General features: G+C 43.0%; 1 protein-coding gene across 14 annotated transcripts in view; it reads right to left on the minus strand.

Moving 5' to 3' along the window:
* PKHD1 (PKHD1 ciliary IPT domain containing fibrocystin/polyductin) overlaps positions 1-22134 on the minus strand; it is a 455042-nt gene that overhangs the window by 254425 nt on the left and 178483 nt on the right. For all 14 annotated transcript variants that reach the window (XR_012645152.1, XM_074991417.1, XM_074991418.1 and 11 more), the window contains 5 exons: positions 13683-13890; positions 10570-10727; positions 7969-8163; positions 6727-6852; positions 3723-3856 (listed from right to left, as the gene is read on the minus strand). Coding sequence is in view for 13 of the 14 variants with exons in the window: in XM_074991417.1 (XP_074847518.1) it covers positions 3723-3856; positions 6727-6852; positions 7969-8163; positions 10570-10727; positions 13683-13890 (821 nt within the window). In the remaining variant the exon portion in view is untranslated. The remainder of the gene's footprint in view (positions 1-3722; positions 3857-6726; positions 6853-7968; positions 8164-10569; positions 10728-13682; positions 13891-22134) is intronic.

Here is a 22134-nt window from a genome sequence, read left to right on the forward strand (position 1 = left end):
ATTTGCCTCATTACATAACACAAGAACCAAGAATTACTTAATTAAATTAATAGGCAATAGATTTAAAACAACTGTCACCTCAGAGGCACTGCAACCACTGACAAGAGAGAGTGAAGTCTGATCTACTGCTTTAGCTGAGAGTCAGCTAAGCTTTTAGCTCATGCTGTAGAGAAACTTCTTTTAGCTCCTAAGCTTGCAGGTTCATTCCCTCCTGCCAACAACCTGGGTCCATTGACCTTACACAATCATAAGGAAGTATTTCACACAATGCACAGTTAACCTATGGAACTTCCTGTCAGGATTTTTTGTGAAGACCAGGGATTTAACAGGGTTCAAAACAAAATTAGATACGTTCATGAAGAGTAAGTTCATCAATAGTTACTAGCCACAATGGCCAGGGATGCAACGCCAAGTTCCAGGTGTCCTTGAACCTCTGCCAGACAGAAGCTAGGATTAGAATGGCCAGGGTGATGGAGATCATTCAAGAGTTGCCTGTGACAGAATGGACAAGGCCCAGAGGGTCCTTGCTGGAGGCCTTGTGAATCTGCCACACCCCACCTCACAAAAGCAGTAGACAGTTCTCCAAGCAGATTAAAGTGGCTGCAGTGAAAGCAGCCAATCAGGAACAAGAAGGCCATATGAAAGGAGCTGCAGAACAGAGCAGTAGTTAGTTCTTCTTTGTGCAGAGTGGATGACTGGATGGCTGAGACACAGAGAGAGAGAGAGACAGAGAGAGAGGGCAGGGGAGCAGCAGCAGCATAACCACCATCACCACCACCACGAATTGCAGGCTGGCAGACTAAGCTGGAACTTTAAGATAAAGCCCTGAGGTAAGGGTGATGATGGTGCTTCCAGGAAGGAAGCCCTGATGGAAGAGACTGATAGACATTGAAAGGGGCCATGAAAAAGGCCTTGTTGGACATTTATCCCACAACAGCCTTGTTTTCTTTGGGCACACAAAGGATGTGTGACTTGGCCAGAGGGCTGGGTCACAGAAGATCCTTCTTAGACAAGTGCAGGCACATGTGCTCAGCTGCAGGGGCACCCATGAGAATTGTGTGCAACCCGATTACATTACCTTCTTCAGTTTATTCTCTTCTAAGCATCTGGACTGGTCCCAGTCAGAAGATTGAGCGCTGGGCTAGATGGACCATTGGTCTGACCCGTTATGATCATTCTTATGAACCCTCATGATGTGAAGATACCTGAACTGATTAACTTCATGATCACAGTACAATTACTAAAATCCTTCCCTCCCTGCAGTGCAGCATTTATATTTTTTGTATTAAGGTAGACTCTAAAGAACCCAGGTGAGATTATGTGCCATACAGGCACATAATAGGAGACTGTGCCTAACCTCAAAACCCTACATCTGTACACTGGGACCATGTCTTTCCTTATATCTGCCAAGCACTTCCAGATGCTGTATGATAATAAGCACCCTTATTAATAATGTGCATAGGAGATAGGCACCTGGTTTTCTTGTAGACCTCAGTATCTTGCTGTTGCCATGACTTATGTACCCATCCATTAGATAGCAGCTCACAATGGAGAATGCCATGACTATTTGCTGTTCCATCCACACTGATTTGTAGAGAACAGGCTCCACTAGTTTTTTGTCTTAAAGTCAGTGCCTGGGTACATGTCCCTGGCCTCAACTTCCAAGCAGACCTCTGAAAATCTATTATAACAGATGAGCTAAACATGGGCTTAAACTGCAGCAAGGGAGGTTTAGGTTGGACATTAGGAAAAAGGTCCTAACTGACAGCGTGGTCAAACACTGGAATAAACTGCCTCAGGAGGTTGTGTAATCTCCATCTCTGGAGATATTTAAGAACAGGTTAGATAAGTGTCTGTCAGGGGTGGTCTAGACAGTACTTGGTCCTGCAATGAGGGCAGGGGCTGGACACGATGACATCTCAAGGTCCGTTCCATTCCTAGCATTCTATGATTCTGTGTTGAAAACTGACTGAGTTAGCTTCACAAGTACATTGACAAAGAAACGTAGCAAGCATTTTCAATGGTTGAACCACTATTAATGGAGTCAGACAGCTCTGGGTTATACCAAGGTACAACTGCACAGCTCTCTCGGTGTTTAGAGGCCCTGAAATCATCCTACTTTGCCTACTTTAAAAAAACAAAAAAACAAAAAACCCCACAATAAATGCCTTCACTGTATTTTTTAGCATTGTCTGTAAAGTTGGGTATATGTCCTGCAGGGAATTAAAATCAAAAAGTTGTCTCTTTGTTCCCAGAGGAACTTGCCATGACAGTAATACAGGAAACCTCTTGGTCATTTTTCTTACCTGAAAAATTAAATGCAACTCTTTGGCTATGTCTACACTAGCCAAAAACTTCAAAATGGTCATGCAAATGGCCATTTCGAAGTTTACTAGTGAAGCGCTGAAATGCATATTCAGCGCCTCATGAGCATGCGGGCGGCCGTGGCACATTGACATGGCTCACCGCCACGTGGCTCGTCCAGATGGGGCTCCTTTTCGAAAGGACCCCGGCTACTTTGAAGTCCCCTTATTCCTATGAGCAGATGGGAGTAAGGGGACTTTGAAGTAGGCAGGGTCCTTTCAAAAAGGAGCCCCGTCTGGATGAGCCAGGATCTGACCACAGTGATATGTGCATTCATGAGCTCCTGGCTTGATTATTGCAACTCATATCAGAAATGAAGCCACACATCCTGAAAAAGCTCCACCTGGTACAGCTTGACCTAGCTTTGTGAACCCATGACTCATGGGCTGTGCTTACACTAGCCAAAAACTTCGAAATGGCCATCCAAATGGCCATTTCAAAGTTTACTAATGAAGCGCTGACATACATATTCAGCGCCTCATGAGCATGCGGGCAGCCGCGACACTTCGAAATTGACATGGCTCGCCGCCGTGCAGTGTCCAGACAGGGCTCCTTTTTGAAAGGACCCTGGCTACTTCGAAGTCCCCTTATTCCTATGAGCAGATGGGAATAAGGGGACTTCAAAGGAGGCGGGGTCCTTTCGAAAAGGAGCCCTGTCTGAACGAGCTGTGCGGTGGTGAGCTGCGTCAATTTCAAAGTGCCACGGCTGCCCGCATGCTAATGAGGCACTGAATATGTATTTCAGCGCTTCATTAGTAAACTTCAAAATGGCCATTTGCATGACCATTTCGAAGTTTTTGGCTAGTGTAGACATGGCCTTTGAGGTGCAAAGAGTGAATGGAAAATTATGTCCTCACAGGTTTCGGTTTCTCTGAATTGGCAGTACTTGAGTTTTGGGTTCAAATCCAGATGGAAATCACTATTTGGTTTGCCAGCTAGATCATGAAAAACTGTGTCTCTCAAAGTTTGACGGGAACAATACAAACTAGTCCAGAATTGATCAGATCTGTGACCAGATTCTTTGGCAAAATTTTCAGTCCTTTGATAAACCCAAGACACCTCTGGACTTTGTACTGAAACATAAAAAGCTCAGAAGTGTTATAGGGACTGCAGTTCTGTCATAAAAATTTCAATGTGGGGTGTGTGTGTGTGTGTGTGTGTGTGTGTGTGTGTGTGTGATTTAGACTGTGTGAGAAGCTTAATTTAGTATTATAGTATTGTATACTATCCTGTTGCAATAACAATCCTTACTCACAACTCACTCAGTGAATGAACAGCCTGTGTTTAAGTCACACTGAAAACCAATATTTTAGACCTTTAATGTAGTTCTTTGATACAGTGTTGTTTTTTACCCTTACCTCTATCTGGTTAGCAGGAGCTCTGATGTAGATCCCTGCCGGTGACAATGTTTCAATGTTGGAAAGTCCATCAGTTCCAGAAACTCCAATCACTGCATTGTGCCGGATTATATTCCCCTTTTCCAACCGTCCTCCTAAAATATAGGAGGAAAAATTCATCAAATACAGCTCCAACAATCACCACTCATGCAGGAACATATTATTGCGTGTCAAAACAAAAAGGCAGTCAAGTAGCACATTAAAGACTAAGAAAATAATGTATTAGGTGAGCTTTTGTGGGACAGACCCACTTCTTCAGACCATAGCCATACCAGAACAGACTCAATACTCAAGGCATAGAGAACCAAAAACAGTAATCAATGTTTACAAATCAGAAAAAAATGATCAAGGTGAGCAAATCAAGAGAGCAGAGGGGGTGGAGGGGAGAGTCAAGAATTAGATTAAGCCAAGTATGCAAAAGAGCCCCTATAATGTCGCATAAAATCTTTATCCCGGTTCAAACCACCTGTTAATGTGCCAAATTTGAATATGAAAGGGAGTTCAGCAGTTTGTTTTCATTCCCCACCTGTACTGCTGTGAAGGGCACTGTGTGCAGGTTGGCAGCAGCTCTACAAAGGTGGCTACATTTCTGTAGTGCTGTGCATTTATTGTTTGAAAAGCCCTTTGGAATCCACGTTACACCACAGAAGGAAAGCTGTGAGTGGAGCAGGATCAATTTAAAATGGCCAAGGTCTAAATATCAGGGATGAGGATTATTACTGTAGTGCATAGTGGAAAGATCAGACGATTTCTGCAAAGTGGAAAAGGAGTTGTTATTATTGATTTGTATTATGTTAGTGCCAAGAGGCTGGAACCAAGGTCAGACCTGCTTTGTATTAGACACTGTACTAATACAGAGTAAGACAGTCTCTGCCCCAAAGAGCATGCAATCTAAACAGAGAAGACAGACAGCAGGTATGATGATGTACATTGTATAACTGGGGAACATTGGCAAAGAGAGATGAGGTGAGTTGCCCAGGGTCTGTAACAAAAAAGCAGCCCAGTAGCACTTTAAAGACTAACAAAATAATTTATCACGTGATGAGCTTTTGTGGGACAGACCCACGTCAGACCATAGCCAGACCAGAACAGACTCAATATTTAAGGCACAGAGAACCAAAAATAGTAATCAAGGTTGACAAATCAGGAAAGTATTATCAAGGTGAACAAATCAGAAAGCAGAGGAGCAGAAGGTGGGAGGGAGGAGTCAAGAATTAGATTAAAGACAGGAAATAAACCCAGATCTTGTGAGTCCCCATCTCATGCCTTGACTGTGTAAACAGAAACTTCAAAACACTTCCTGCAATCCTGTACCAAAGTGCTTTGTTTTTTGGTTTGCTTATTATATTTATTTATTTATAGCCATAAACTAGACAATGGCTAGAAGATGACAAGACTGAATGGGTTCACCAGTCACACCTACATGCATGCAACCTGCCTGCAGTAACCAGGTCCCCCAAATGGCATACGCTTTGATTTGGCACAGAAAGGAGTGGTGGAGGAAAGCATTTTAACTCCATCCTAGGAAATGCCAGACATCATATGTCTGGAAAACGGCAAGCCCTATCCAGGGAACACGCAAATCAACCACACCCTTCCCTTAAAGAAATGTGATTCTTGCTAGGGATTACTTAGGCCAAAACTCCCTCCAATTCTTCCTGATGACCTCCCCCATGTTAACCATCTTAAAGTCGAGATTAATAGAAAAAAAATATGCGTACGACTTGGGGCTTTATTTTTTCAAATCCTGCAACCTCTATGGCATTTACCATGGAACTAGACCCTATTGAGACATATTTCCTTTACATATTGTATTATTTCAATCACAGCTATTATCTGAGCACAAGCTGGATTGTACACTAGTGCTTTAGAAAGTCAGATAGCCTTGGAAGGAGGCATAAAAAGTCTTGGCTTCCAGGCCAGGACTTTGTTTGCCAATTAATTTTAAGCCCAAAGCGACTTTTTATGACTGTCCTGCAAAACCCTAGAAAATAAGGGTTTAAAGGGAATCATTGTGAGTTTCCAATTCTAGAGCAGCAAACAGGCAGCTATAATAAATATGTCTTTGCAGGTAGCAAAATGATATATAAATTCATCTTTCAGACCCTCTGGAGCTACTGACATTGAAGCCATTAAAGACATCTTGAGGATATAGAGTATTCAGAACGAAATTTCCGAGGAGACATTTAGCTTGACCCAGAGATTAGAAAGGCAGACTTATGTCTTAGCATGAAAGATCGGGGAAAGGATTTCCAAACTGAGACCTGGATAGGTTGAGTGCTGAACCCATACGCGGTCAAACTGGTGCAAATGGGAATGCCTACATGTGTGCATTGGATGGCAGGGTCAGTGCCCAAGGATTTTGTTTATTTTATTAAATTAAAATGGCAGTTTCTGATCTGATGACTCGTCTTGGGGCAGCTAAACTGAACACATATCATTGATACTCAGGCAGTATAAGATCCTGGTGGAACAGACAGGAGACCTATCTCCAGCTTGTTTTAATGGTAGAAAGGAGAAAGAGTTTGATTTTCAGTATTTTTGTTGTCTCAAGCTCCAAATCAGTCGAGTACTTAAGCCTGTGCTTGACTATCAACGTAGGCTATCACTCCATTATCTTTGTTGATTTGAATCTTTAAATATTACATCACCAAGATTTTTCAATTACAAGTGAATCAGATGTTTTGAATCTACTGCTGTATTTTAAAGAAAAGGAAGGGGGCAGGAGAGATGTGGGATTGAACATGCTCCATGATGGTCTTAAAAGGGAGTCAAGGCATTTTTAATCACATGGAAGTAGGTCCTCAGCATCTGCATGGGAATGGTAGACAGTGATACACCAGATTCTGTAAGACTTGTGGCAGAGAACATCTAACCTCCTTCCATCCAAAGAGGTTTTGCTTAAGAGGACCTTCGGCATAGAGTGCCATGAAAAAGTGGATTGAAAATCCTCTGCTTCACTTACCCAGTAGAATCCCATGACCTAGAATGTTATGGAAAACATTATTGTCCACTCTTAGTTGTGAGGTGCGAAGCAGACTGAGTCCTCGACCAAAAGAATCCCACACAGAGCAACCACGAATGTAAGAATCTGGAAAGCAAAAGGCAGCATCAGAGGAAAGTAGGAATAGAACCCCAGGTTGCTGCCATTAAAGGTGGTGCATTTCTACTAGGTGGTATTCATCAGCTTTGATGTTGCTTGGTTAATCTAACTTGCTCTGATGCACTGAGGAGATGGACACACTTACCACATTTTGCAGTTTTCACCAACCTCCAAATATTGCTTATATGATGAATTTTAAACCCCCACCCCCATTGCTAATTGATAACAGATTTGCAATGTTGTCACATTGCATCATAACACAATGAGGTTTAAAGCAGTATCACAACATTGCAAAGCACCGTGGCATTGTGCTTACACAAAGACAGCACATTTTCCATGACTGTCACCATATTAGGTGAATGTGCATCACAACAATGTAATGTAAGTGAGCTTTTTTCTATGCAACAAATGCTATAATGTAGCCAGGTTAGCACAATCACAGGGGAAATGAACACAGGCCACCCAGTGATCCTCAAAGCAAGAATAAACCTTTCACTACACTATCTGTGATCAGAAGACAGGCTTTCGAAAACTGGGGGGGTCCTTTCAGACAGTCCCATCTCCACAGGCGGTGTGCGAGTCAAAAAGCCTCACCGTTGAATCGCTGCGGCTGCCATTATGCTAATGAGGTGCTGCATATTCATTGCAGCGCCTCATTAGCATCTTTTGAACCTGCTCATTAACATGCCCCTTTTGGAAGGAACGGGCACATGTAGACCCAGCCTACATGTCTTCTAAGAGCCCAGTAAGCAATGAAAGTGTTGGTAGTGCTGCGAGACAATATTGACCTCCTGTTGTTTGGCAAACTCTGTTGTTTGGCACCAGTCAGGTCACGAGGGTTCCAGACTAGAGAGTTCAATCTTTATTAAATAGTACCTATGTCTTAGATAGCAGTTTGCATCAACAGATCACAAAGCACTTCACAGTGTTTAGTGTAACTACTCCGAGAATACTCCTGAGAGGTAGGGCAGACCTACTGCCTTCATTATACAGGTGAGGAGCTAAGTGATCTACCTGAGGTCACAGAAAGAAGTTGGTGGCAGAGCAGGTATTTGAACATTGGTCTACCCAAGAACTAAGCAACAGCCCTGACCACTCTCTCACCAGTCATAGGGGCATCCCCAGCTATCGTCAGTGCACTCAGATGCTGCTGGAATGCTTGGCCCATGTGCTGGAACTGAACTCCTTCCAACCGGATGTGACTGTCTTCACCCTGAAAAGCCTGCACAATGACAACAGCCCCCATATTCCGGGATCCCAGCCTCCTCTCACTCCTCCTGTACAGGCATGCCAAAGCCTCTGAAATACAGCAGAAAGAATCCATCAGCGGCAGTGCTCCATGGCAAGTCCAAAGCCAGGTCATTCCATGCATTGGAGCTGATCCTTTTCAGAAGCGTGTATATTGAGACCTACAGGAAGCTGAAGCCATTTTATGCTTCAGTAAGCTCTTTCTGTTCAGTTTTAAATAGATCTGTGCATGGGAAAGATGAATTTGACATTGATTTACTTTGGGTCAGACTCATGAAAAGGCGATTGAACATGGATGTATTTGAATTAAACTGCAACAGGAACACTTCAAAATTCTTTCTGAACGTTAGCTCTTCACAGTCCTTCTCAGAGATGTGAGTGAGGACTATTACCCCCACCGGGCAAGTGGGGAAAGTGAGACACAGAGGTTAAGTAGCAACTTGCTCAGGGTCAAAGAGGGAAACAGAGTTCAGTGGCTGGTACTCAGACCAAACCACTCTCTTTTGGGAGAGGTTAAAGAGGATTTCAATGGGCTTTGAGTATGAATAATCACCTGACCACTATGGCTGTTCTAGGTCAAATGGGAGACACACATGTGGGTAGCAGATGGAGATTTGTACTTCCACTGTCCTAGCTGTGCCTGCTCTGAGGCTGTCTGGTCCCTTTCAACACCACTAATTTATTCTTTTAAGAAAGAAAATTAACAAGAAAAGTGAACTGCATCTGATAAAGCCCACGAAAACTTATGCCCTAGTAATTTTTTTAGACTTTAAGATTCCACAGGACTACTTGTTGGTTTTGCTGAAACCGGCTAACATGGCTGCCCTTGACACTGATGTATGATGTGACTCATTTAAGTTACCTTTTATCCCTATGTTCAGTTTGTCTGGGTGGGAGACTGGAGAGTCTCAGTGGACTGTCTGGGACTCTATCATGAAAGAATGCGGGGAAAGGGTTAACCCTTACACACTCTTTGCAAGGGGCCACCAGGTAAGCCAATAGGAGGAAGTTCCCAGAATAACTTTCAACCACTATACATCTTTCGAAAGAGGAATGGAAATGAGGGAAATCAAAAATGCAAATGAGACACTAATTTACATATCTTGTGCTTCGTTTGCACAATCTTTTTTCGAAAGAGATTCTTTTGAAAGAAAGAAAGCAGTGGAGTTGGGGTGCTTTCAAAAATAAACCCATCTTTGAAAGAAACTCCATCGTGCTGAAACCAAATAGGAAGAAGGGTTCTTTCAAAGACGGGGTTTATTTTCGAAAGAGTTCTGTCTACACTGCTTTCTTTCTTTGAAAAGAATCTCTTCTGAAAAGAGACTATCCAAATGAAGTATGAGATATGAAAACTAGTGCTTCATTTGCATTTTTGATTTCCCTCATTTGTATTCCCCATTTGGAAGAGGAATGCAAGTGTAGACATAGCCAGAGAATAGAACCTATTTCGAAATAAACCCTTGTGCGTCCTATGAATCTATTTTGAAATAGGCTCTATGTGCATAGACACTGTATTTCAAAATAGCTAAGTGTTATGTCAAAATGCATTTTTGTGCATAGCAGAGTTATTTTGAAATAAGCTATTCTGAAATAGCTCTTCCAGAATAACTTATTTTAAAATAAGACTGATGTGTAGACATACCCTAACACAAATAAAACCCTCCTCTGGCTCTCCTTCCACTACTAATGCATCTCAGTGACAATATTCATGGGTGCCAGAGCCGATGGACTGTACATCCATGGAACTGCACCAGTAATTGGCTGCTGTGTACCAAATGAAGTCCGCTGTCAATCATTAAAAGTACACAGATTTGTTTTTATAAAGGAAAGCATAAGCATTCAGCAGTCCTAATTCTCACCCCACATTACAGTCACTGGGTGTGGTGGTTCTGTTCTCTGTTACTCAGGAGCTCCTGGGTGACTCAGAAACCCCGCCCTGGAAGTCAGGGAAGTTATACAGGCCTGAAACCACTGTAAGCAAGAGGAGATCAGATCAATTTTCTTTATTTGACCAGGTTTTCCAAATGCGCTTAGCCACACACCAGTCTGCTACACTTAAGAGTGCAAAAAGTTGTGAAATTTTAAGTCACTAAAAATTAAACACAATTCAGCATTTAAAACAATATGTACATGGAAACAACATTTTCACAAGCTATCCTCCTTGTACCCCTTTAGGCTCATTTTAAAAAGGGAAAGGGATTCCCAAGATGGCTTGTAGCAACAATGTGAGGATAATACAGCTGAGAGATAACAAGGCAATTCAGTCCTACTCCTGAGACTTCATACTTCCATGTCAAACAATGTCTGGAAAGAGAAATTCACTTTCCTGGAACTCAGTGAGCTTCAAAGTTATTCTGTTAACAAAATGATACACCATGATGTGATGCCAAAGTAACAACATTGCTTCTGTTTCTTTCTTTGCCTCCAAATACATCTCTATCCAAAGACCTTTCTTACCTCCTGACACCCCTGCTTCAGCACATTCCTTTAGGTGAGACATCCTCTCACTGGTAACGTTTCCTCCGACAACAATTCTCCTGCTAAGCAGTGCTACGACAGCATTCAGAGCAAGATACTGTCCATGCACCCACTCCTCTCCACCGCTGTGAGAGTACCTATAAAAGCACAGCAACAGATATAAGAACATCTGAAGGAAGGAGCCACTCATCCTTCACTTCGAGATGAAAACCTCAGATTTCACAGGTGGGTTCAAAGTAGTTTGGCTAAGTTCCAGGGTCTAGCTCTGAATCCACCTCTATTTCATCACTGTAAAAGTAACTGGGTATGAATTATAAAAAGGGATAGGGAGTATGGAAAAACTCTGGTTGGCTTAAAAATCTTTCAGGATGTTCTATGCAAAAAAATATGTATATATCATCAGAATGAAATCTGAACCTACCAGGTACTTTCATTATGATCCCAAACTCACATCAGGCTCATAGAAAAGTTCACCCAGTATGAACTAGGCTGAGCTTCAAGAAGACAAGTCAAGTTGTGCTTTCAGGTGGCACCTGTGCATTTTAGACAATTGCAGAGGTGCTGAGTCATGTGAGTTCCAAGCCACGGTACCTCATGGGAGATGTAATTTGGCAAGGGATCCAATGAATAATACAGCAAGGCAGGAAGTAATCAAACTACAACTCCTGGGGGACACCATAGCAGCATTTCTAAATCAAAATATTTTGATTTTGAGAATTCAGTTTGCCAGCAACGTCAAAAACAGCCACAAAAATCAAATTTTCTGCGACATAATTTGCACAATTTTTCATGTAGTCAAAAACATAATTTTCCAGTGAAAACAGTTTCACTGGGTCATAATGACCTTTAAATATTGGTTTATTTGTCCAACATTATTCAGGCCTCTGGAAACAAATGCAAGATTTATAGGTGTCCACCTCATATACTAATTTACTCTGTAACCCCTTTTTTATGATTAAGAGCATCAACCTCTACTAACATGAGAATAAGACCCTCTAATGTTATCTCTGCTAGGAAATCATAGAGCACCATCACTGGGCAACCAGAACAGTCTCAGAAGCCATTATCCAAAAAAATGAACACTTTTTATAACACTGAGGTGCTTTGTTTTTATTTTTGAAAGTGCGTGCCCTGCCTCTGTGCACTCTGGTAAGGAAAAGGAAAACCAAACAAATATGCTCAATATCCCTTCTTTTAGGATCATTCTACTGAGAAATAAATGTTAACTAACTCCAGTTGGCAATTCTATTCTCCCGGTCACAGTAATTTTTAAGTGGGTACAGTAAAAAATCATCTGTTTTGGTGGGGGAGGGTTCATTATCATAATGACAGTGAGAAACTGATTTTGTGACTGGACCTGTCGAGTTTTTCATAACAATTTTGAAGGTTTAAGCGTTACAAAGAAGTTCTCTTCAGATTATGCAAAATCTACCGGCTGATTCTTGGGTTGCTCTTGACACATGCTGGAATGCACCATTACAGGGTGATGTCACACTTTCCGTCAAACTTCACAAAGAAAGATGTTTATATAGTACCATCATCATTTATACTTGAAATCCTGCAATTTCTGACCTTGACTCTCATGCTTTATTGACTTTTTCCTTTACACTCATCCCTCGTTAGACGAGCACAATTGGTTCCCATATTTCTGTTCGTAGGCAAAAACTCATAAGAGCAACACTAAGTTCCCATTAAACTACACGTAGAAGTCTCCGATTCGTTCCAAGGGCTTGAAACTTGACAAAAAACAGTTGAGTTTAGGTACTTTTCTGATGTATTTGAATAGTTTGGCATCAGAAATAGAACACAGTGTATGTATGTAGCGCAGGGATTTCCAATCTATGGGTCAGGACCCAAACATGGGTCCCATTAGATTTGTTAAAGGTCACCACCTGGGCGGTTTCCAGCTGCAGGTGGCTTTTAAAGAAGCCATTTGCAGTTTTTTAATACTGCTGCCTCAGGCACATACCTATCAATGGCGATAACTGCTGGAGATGGCAGCTATCTGAAGAAGTGGGTCTGTCCCATGAAACTCACCTGATAAATTATTTTGTTAGTTTTTAAAGTGCTACTTGACTGCTTTTTTTGGTTTGGTAGAGCTAGCAATTATCTTATGCTCAGGTGCTGAAACCTTAACACTTGAGTTAATTGCTGGGAGCAGGAGGGCTGGGGGAGCCACCCAGACTAGCAGCCCTGGTGAAGAGGCTGCAAGAGGAGTGTCTAAGGCTGGGGCTGTTGATGGATGCATGGGGGGTCTAAGACTGGAGGAAGTTTGGGGCTGCAGGGAGAGTCTAATGCGGGGGGCGGTTTGGGGCTGCTGGGCGGTGTATATCTGTGGGGCAGCTTGGGGCTGCTGGGGGGGTCTAAGACTAGAGGAGGTTTGGGGCTGCTGGGCAGTTTTAAGGCTGGAGGCAGTTTGGGGCCATTGGGGGCAGTTAAAACCTGGCTGAGGGTGAGGTCTGCGGGGTGGGCAGGGGGTCTAATACAGTAAACCCTGGAGTTACCCAGGGGTTGTTCCTGTAACCCCTGCATAACTCAAATTTTCCTGCAAGGGGAGTGGAGCCAGGAACCACCACGGCTGGTCAGTCTCCTGGCTCCCAGAGTGGAAGGAGCTCGGAACCGGGGGCAGACTGGTTCCAGTCTCCCCATGGCTTGCGGGGCCGGGAAACTGGTCAGCTCACAGCTTCTCCCTCTCTTCCCCCAGCTTCAGGGCTGTCAGACAGCTGCATGTCTGAGGGAAGGGAGGGAGAAGGCTCCAGCTGCGGGTCTCCCCAACCGCAGCCAGAGACCCCACAGCTGGGGCTGAGCCAGCCACAAGGCTGTGGGTGTCCTGCCTCCCAGCCAGGGACCCCTCTCGTATGAGCGGGGGAAGTTCGCTCATATAGTGAATAAAGGTAGGTATATATATTCCTCATTTTAGCGAGTACTCATAAGTAAAGTGCTCATTAAAGGAGGGATGAGTGCACATAATAGTCCGTAATAACGTATGGTGTGAATTTAAAGAAGATAAATTATTCTGGATTAACAGTTTTATTTCAGTAAAACAATCTACAGGCTATCGCTTGCAGCCAGATGCCCTCAACCCCACTAACCTGAGAGGTGATCTAAGATAGAGTTCAGTGTTGTTCACCATCTCTATTGCGACAATTTCCTCTTGCCGATGCATATCTCCAGGACTGGTTCCTCCCACAACTACTTCATCACCAGGCTGCCAGTCAACAGGCTCCTCGAGGACTAGTCTAGTGTCATTAGCACAGGCTGGTGACTTCAGACGCGTGAACACCACTTCTGGCACCCAACCTAGGAAGGATACATGAAGAAATGAACTGGGCAGTTATCAGTTGCAAAGGAAGACTCAACCAATCGCATTGGTTGTGTGCTTAAAAATATTGGATCATCATCCAGAGGAGTGCGCTACAAAGTTACTTTGACCCAGTTATGTCATTTAGGGGTGTGAAAATCCACTCTCCCCTCCGAGCAACATAATTAAGCCAAATTAACCTTTGGTGTAAATAGTGCTAGGTCGGAAGAATTCTTCCAGTGACCTAGCTACTGCGTCTCGGGAAAGTGGATTAACTCCTGCAATGAGAGAACCCTTCCTGTTGCATAGTGAGTCTCTACACTGAGTGTTGCAGATGTGCTACGGCAGTTTACATGCAGACACAGCCCTTGTTGCAGTCATTCACTGACTTGCAGAAATAGAAGTGGTTGAACTATTGCTGTGTGAGCATTTGTTTGGATTAATAAACAACAAATTCATGCTTTTCACACTCTGTTAATTTCATTTTCTGCAAAGATTTGAGCAAGTGAGCTTGCTCATTCAAGAAGATGTTTGTGGAAACCAAAAGCTGGGTGAAGATGCATGGGAATGAGTACAAGGTTGAACATCTCTGGTTCGGAACCCTCGGGACCTGACCAGCACCGGGTGAGAGAATTTGCCAGACTACAGGTCAATAATGTATAACAGTATTGCTAACACTTCCACTGCTTACTGGACTCTTAGAAGACATTTAGGGGCAAATGAGAGCTAAATAACAGCAGAGAACATCAAGAGCCCGGACTGGTGGCTGGAAACAAATATTATGGGACCACAGGAAATTTGGCCACACCTCTTAGAAGTGGTGGCTAAAATTGTGCCAGATTATAGATGTTGCAGGATTGAACCTTCACGGTGGCCAATATATTCAAGTGACTAGTGATTGTCCCCTAGTGGGAAAATCAGTCCATTTTAAGATACCACTAAAATACTGAACGGTTAATTATATTGAATTGCTATCGTAAATACTGTAGTTTTTCAGAATTTTGTTTGCACTGTTTTGTTTTGCATATTTACATGGGGAATCTGTCTCCCTATCCCAATCCACATTATTACAATGAAACAATCAAAATTCCTCCTAAAGTTCCAAATTATATCATCTTCTTGCTCACTTCCTGTCCAGAATGGTTGTGCACTGCAGTGGTTTGCCACTGAAGAGTTGCCATGTTCTGCATAGGAGATGATTGCACATAGGTGTTCTGAGATCTTTCCAGATGCAATATACCAGATACAGTACGTAACAAATAACTTGACCATTCTGGCATTCAAAGTCTTTTGAAAAAAAGGCTCTGGCCAGAATAAGCCTGTCCGTAACTGAATATGGCTTAAATAGAATACTGATCAATATCTGTTAAAATAAAGTGAGGTATTGCCCCTATATCTTGATTATGCCATCTCTCCAAACAACTCTGGGAATCCTGCGTGACCCGTAAAATATGGATCCTTATCTAGACAGAACTTTAATGTGGCTATGACTTGGTCAGTTAAAACTGACTCGTCAAAGAAATGCTGGGAATACGGTTTTAGTACAAGTATTCTCTGAAGATGACATCTAAGGGCTTGTCTACCCATAAAACACTACAGTCGCTGGGTCACTGTAGTTTTTCAGTGTCGACACTACCTATGCTGACTAGAGAAACCTGCCTGTCAGGGTAGGTAATCCATCTAAGAGCCACTAGCTGTGTAGACAGAAGAATTTTTACATCCACCTAGGGCTTCCTACATCAGTGATTAGGTTGGCTCCGCTATAGTACTCAGATATGTGGATTTTCACACCCCTGAGTGATATAGCTGGGTTGACCTAACTGTTTTGTGTAGACCAGAGATAAAGGAATGACTTACTGATGGTAAGAATAGTCTGAAATCTTTTGTAAAACATTTTATGTAAAGATGATGGGAAACTTGTGTCCCCCTTGAAATAATTATGGAGCTATACATAGCTCACAGAACTGAAAGGGACCTTGAAAGGTCATCAGGTCCAGTCCCCAGCCCTCTTGACAGGACCAAGCACCATCCCTGATCATTTTTTTAATTTATTTGCTCCAGACCCCTAAATGGTCTCAAACACTGAGCTCACAACCCCGGGTTTAAGCAAGCCAATGGTCTATCCCTCCCCACCCCAGATCAGTGGCCATTTTTCCAATGACTTCAATGGAGCCAGGATTTGACTGAATGTATCTAAACAAAACATCTGGTAGACTTTTTTTTTAATATACTAAAAGGTGTTACTTGTCGTTTGTGCTGAAAAATAAAGTTTCAATAACAAAGACTTTTTTGTCATTATTCAACAATGGCAATTTTTGGACAATGGCTTTGTTTTGTCTTTCTTGCAAATGAAAACTCTTCTTCAAAATTTCAATACATTTTTGAATACTTTTGATTCTTTTTCTATTCCAAGTGAGAAAAGAATATCTCTGGCTCTCACTTTGTTTTAGTTATTTTCTCACATTTCGCACTTCAGGAGAGTTAATAAGTGCCAGATAGCTGGGGGAGGAAGCAAATAAACATTTAAACTGCATTTTTAAAATGAAACAAAAAATTGTTATTTAGAAAATCTTTAAAAAAATGCACTTAAAACCATTTTGTCCACAACATGGGGCAAAACAAACATCAACTTTTAAACACAAAAGCTCTTCCTATTTTCCAGGAAAAATTGTTACTCTCCACTTCATACACTTATTCACTAATCCTCATAGTAGCTTGCTTAATTAGAACCTAGAAGTGGAAGAGTAAAAGGCGGCTACATCTATGCGAGAAAGTTTTTCCAACAAAACCAGGGTTTTATCGGAAAAACCCACGGAGCATGTAAAAACAAAATACGCTTTGCCAACAGACTGTCGACAAAACATAGCACATACACTGGCAGCCTTGTTCCTCTCAGCGTTCAGCAATAAAGCCTTTGTCAACAGTTCCTTGTCATCAAAAAAGCCATGTAGATGCTCCGGGGGCTCTTTTGTTGACAGACAGGGCTTCCAGTTCCCTGGGAACCCCTGTTTGCTGAGCTTTTAGTTGGCCTTTCTGTTGAGAGAGCAGCCGGGCAATCTGGCTGCTCTCTGTCAACAGAGTGGATTGTTCTTTCAATCTGCTTTTGTGTGTGGATGTGAGCTGTCTATAGGGGTTGTGCCAGAAGATTTCTTCTGACAGTAACTTCTGTCAACAAATTGTTGCAATGTAGACCTAGCCAGAGACATAGGTCTAAAATCTTGGTCTTCTGGTATCAATGACCAATCCTCCATTGATTTCAAATGGAGCATGTTTGAGGATTTGGAGAGGCAAAATTACACCCCTCTTACACCATTCACCAAATCAAAGCCAAGCTTCAGAACAGCCTCCTGACATCCAGTACCTCAGTTTAATAAGTGAACATATGCCAAAGTCCACAGTCAGCAATCCCTTCAGTTCAATGTCTTCCCTGCTTTGTCCTTCTTTCTCTGCTAGATGACATTTGCTCCAAACTTTTACATTCCCTTTTCTGCAGCAGACATTTGAACAGACTTGTCCAGTGAAATCTGATGTGCAACAGTATCAAGGAAAGCATGTGGCATATATTTCAACCTCCTATGATACATTTTCCTTCACTCCTTTGTGATAGATCATAATTTACCTTTCACCCACAGCGAGTTACTGTCCTCCCTGGTTGTACTAAAGAAAAGTAATGAAACCAGACATCACCATGGGTAGATGCTGCAGCCAATCAATCATTTTCAAATTATTTTAAGGAAGTTTTCCCCTTAGTTTATTGTTTTCTGGTAGCCCACTGTCTGTGGGTGAGATTTTCTCTCATGCTAAGGGAAGTCAGGATTAACTGCACTGAAGTCAACGGATTTAAACTATCATGCCAAAAAATTCAGACATTTACATTTGGAACTAGCTTTGTGTGACTTCTCTGTGTATGAATGTGACAGCATGTTTCCACCTTGTGCTACTAAAAGAACCACAGTATGAATAATCAGACCTAAAAGTAGGAGTCAGGAGCCAAAAACCAGAGCTAGAAGGGTCATAGCTAGAGACAGAGTCAGAGTCACAGGAAGGATTGGAGTTAAAGGCCTGGAGCAAGGCAGGTAAACAGGAACCAGCAGCAGATGGATATAGGAGAGAAAGAGGGGAGAAATCAGGAACAGTATGGAAGGCAGGGATCAGGATGAAAACAAGGGGTTTAGAGTCCAAAACATTAGTCAGCCATAAATTCATTTTGTTGCTTGGACAGCTTCCTGTGCCGCCTTCTGGCTTAAATATTGCATTTGACTAATCAGTGGGGCAAGACTTCTACCTCAGTCAGAAGCTTTGAGCGTGGAGATCTTAGCCCCCAAGAGTTCCACCCACTTCCCTTTCCAGATGCTCTAAAGGGCTGCAGAGTAGTAACCGTTTGTGGTACTGCATGTCAGGGTTCAAAACCCAGAACTGGTTACTACTTAAAGTTTTTTTCCTCACTGAGTCAATGATTTCTTCAGTCTACCCAAGTATTGCTAATGATAGAGATCATCCCAATAAGGAAGCATTTCATCCTGTTTGTTCTTCCTTTTTTAAGGCTAATTAAAAACAAAATAACTTGCTAGGTATTCTCCCTCCCTCCTAAAGTGTTCGTGGGAGAAGTAGACTAGCAGGTAGTCAGGATGAATATGATTGAGGGAACAGGAGATGAAGAAAGAGACCCAACTAGTTAAGATACATGTGATGGGATGGACTGGGCCTGAAAGCCTAAGGATCCTACCTCACTCCATCCAAGAGAGAAGCAGACGTTCTCCAAGTGACCTGGAGTGGTTGCAAGGAACAGCTGACCAGGGCCTAGCAGGCTAGTATAAAGCTGGAGCTAGAGGAGTAAGGATGCTGTGCCTGGCTGGCTGAGGAAGCTACAGGACCTCATACAGAGCAGCGTTCACAAGGGTAGAAGGAGGGAAAGATGAAAAGGTGCTGTGAGTTGGCAGTTGGAGCTCAACCAGAGCAAGGCTGTGAATGAGGTAAGGATGAAAAATGTTCTGGAGTCATGAGAAGTGGCCCAGGAAATTGTACTACTGACACTTTATTTAACAGGATGTGGTGGACAGCTGCTATCTGTAGGGTCTGGTGGCTGGGACCTGGAGTAAAGGGAGGGCCTGGGTACCCCCAGCAACCTTGGGGAAAGTGGCTTGGACTTTGGGCTTCCCCAAAAGAGGAACTCACCCAACGGATCACAACACAAACAACCATATTGGGTCAGACCAAAGGTCCATCTATCCCAGTATCCTGTCTTCTGACAGTCACCAATACCAGATGCCCCAGACGGAAAGAACAGAACAGTGATCCTTCCCCTGTCACCCATTCCCCTCTTCTGGCAAACAGAGGCTAGAGACACTATGACCATGTCTAAACTGCCACAAAACTTCAAAATGGCCATGCAAATGGCCAAATCGAAGATTACAATGAGGTGCTGAAATGCATATTCAGTGCCTCATTAGCATGCTGTGTGCCATGGCACTTTGAAATTGCTACTTTCCGCTCCCGCACGGTTTGCCCAGACAGAGGTCCTTTTCAAAAGGACCCTACCAACTTTGAAATCCACTTATTCCTATCAGCTCATAGGAATAAGGGGATTTTGAAGTTGGTGGGGTCCTCTCGAAAAGGACCCTCGTCTGGACGAGCCGCGGGGGAGTGAAAAGAGGCAGTTTTGAAGTGCTGTGGCCGGCGGGATGCTAATGAGGCGCGGAATATGCATTTCAGCGCCCCATTAGTAATCTTCGATTTGGCCATTTGCATCGCCATTTCGAAGTTTTGTGTCAGTGTAGACATAGCCTATGTGTATTTATCTTGGCTAATAGCCATTGGTGGACCTATTCTTCACAGAGTTATCTAGGGTTTGGTTTTGTTTTTTGGTTGGTTGGTTGGACCAGTTATTGTCCTGACCTTCACAACATCCTCTGGCCAGGAGTTCTAAAATACTTCTTTTTGTTTGTTTTAACCCTATTAATTTCATTTGGTGACTCCTGCAATACACTTTCTTTAGGCTCCCTGTAAGACACCAAATAAATAATTGCATTAGAGTTTTCAGAGTCATCATATATTTGTAAAAATACTCACAAATTTGAAGAATTTCTTGGATTTTACCACACAACAATATTGAAACAGAAAATCACACTGGGGACTGCCTTTTTTCACAATTTATCTTCCAGTCAGAGAGCAGAAATAAAATAGCAGAAGCCTAGTCACACACCAAATATGATAAACAGCAAAAGTCTTAAGGCAGAGTTTGTGAAGCAAAGAGTTTGCAAAGAAACCCCCAGGGCGGGGGAAAAAGTGGGTTCAGGCTATCCAGTGAGTACATATAAATAATACAAATACACTTGCAGAAATCAGGAGGGGTTTGCAAATTACCTGCAGACAGAAAATAGAGCTGGAAGTGGGAGGAGTTTCATTTGCAATGAATAATTCAACCAGTGGAAGAATCCCTAGCAGAAAAATACTGGGAAGGTGTTAGGGAGTAACTTTCCTTTGCTACTTCTGGCGTTGTACTTCCTGCCTGTGGGATAAGTAGAGGAAAACGTCATTCCAAAGGGCTGTTTGTAGTGCTGTTGTAGTGGTGTCAAGGTATTAGAGAGACAAGGTTGTGAGGTAATGTTTTATTGGACCCACATCTGTTCACGAGAGAGACAAGCTTTCGAGCTACAAGGATCTCTTTCTCGGGTCCTAAAGAAGAGCTTTGTGTTGTTCAAAAGCACGTTTCTCATACCAACAGAAGATGGTTCAGTAAAAGACATTACTTCACCCCCCTTGTCATTCTGCAGGGCGATTCATCTCCACAACTGCTGACTTCACTTCAAAGACGTTTTCTCCAAGCCTTCATCCTGCAATATTACTGATTCCATTTCACAGAGAAAGTGCCAAGGACAAAAATATAACAAAGACAAGTAGCAACTGTCTATGCACTAAAAACTAAGGCACTAGTCCACACAGTAGAATGTGGTTTTCTACCACTCCTCTCATACTCAATACAATGTAACTTTGGTCAAGTATTTTTCATATAAACTGCATCTCAAACCACTTTACAAAGCTGAATAACAAAGAGCAGGCAGGGGGGTGGGATAAAATACAGAAAGCACAGTGCTATGACATTATGGAGTGAATTAAAGCCTAAAGGTACAAATCTGGGGGGGGCTGCAGTCCCCTCTGTCCCCCACCATTTTGTGCCCTGAGGGAGGGCTTAGGCCTCAGGCAGCCCTGGACTGGTGGGATGGGCATGCCCCTAGCCAGCCTCTTTAACCTGCCTGGCAGCCTATTGCTTAGTGCAGCAGCCTGCAGGACAACTCTAGGAACCCTGTCTGGGAACACAGCAGCACTCTCCCTACACTGAGGTGCACCGGCTTACTTTCACCTCTGCTGGAGACCTGGGATTTTGCAGGGCCACAGGGTAGGAAGCTCCATCCAAATGTAATGAGTGTGATTTTTGCAAGGGACAATGCAAGAGGAGTGATGGTGCAGATGAGGACTTCACTGGAAACAGACACAAGGGAGTTGTGCACATTGGCAGTTAACAAGTCTAAGTGGCAGATTTGCGGAGCTGAATTTGGGGGGGCAACAGAAGGAGAATATAGGGGTCAGGATGCCCCCAAGGGTGTCAAATGTCAGAGGGATAAAAGCAAAGTAAACGTGTTCACATCCAATGGCCTAAGAGCTGTCCTCAATAGCAATGACTTATTGAAGCTGGGCCTTTCTGAATGAAATTGCACAAAGTTGGAGAAGCAATATCTGAGTGCACAATGGCTGTTCTATTTGCCAGCAGGGCCACTAACATGCCAATAGCTAACTCATTCTTAGGCCTGGTCTACAATAAGGGAGAAAGTCAAATTAAAATACGCAACACCAGCTATGTGAACAGCATAGCTGGAGTCAACATACCTTCAGCTGAATTTCTTTGGTGTCCCCACAGTGGGAGGTCAATGAGAGAAACTCTCCCAGTGACAGCTCTACTCCTTGAGCCCCCATGGGGTCAAGTGGAAGGGTGCTGTCAGCAATTGATTCAGTAGGTCCTTAGCAGAACCACTAAATCAAACCCCAGAAGATGGATCTCTTGGAGCATTGATTTCTGGGTAAGTGTAGACAAGCCTTCAGAGAAAGTGTTTGAAGATAGGTTGGTGATCAGCCTCTATTTTTGCCTTGAAGAAGAAAAGTGTAGCTCTGTCACATTTTCCTTCAGCTAATAGTCTCAGGCTATGTCTACATGGCATCCCCTGTACAATCTACAAGGTATCCCAAAA

This window comes from Carettochelys insculpta, chromosome 3, assembly GCF_033958435.1.
Source record: "Carettochelys insculpta isolate YL-2023 chromosome 3, ASM3395843v1, whole genome shotgun sequence".
Lineage (NCBI taxonomy): Eukaryota > Metazoa > Chordata > Testudines > Carettochelyidae > Carettochelys > Carettochelys insculpta.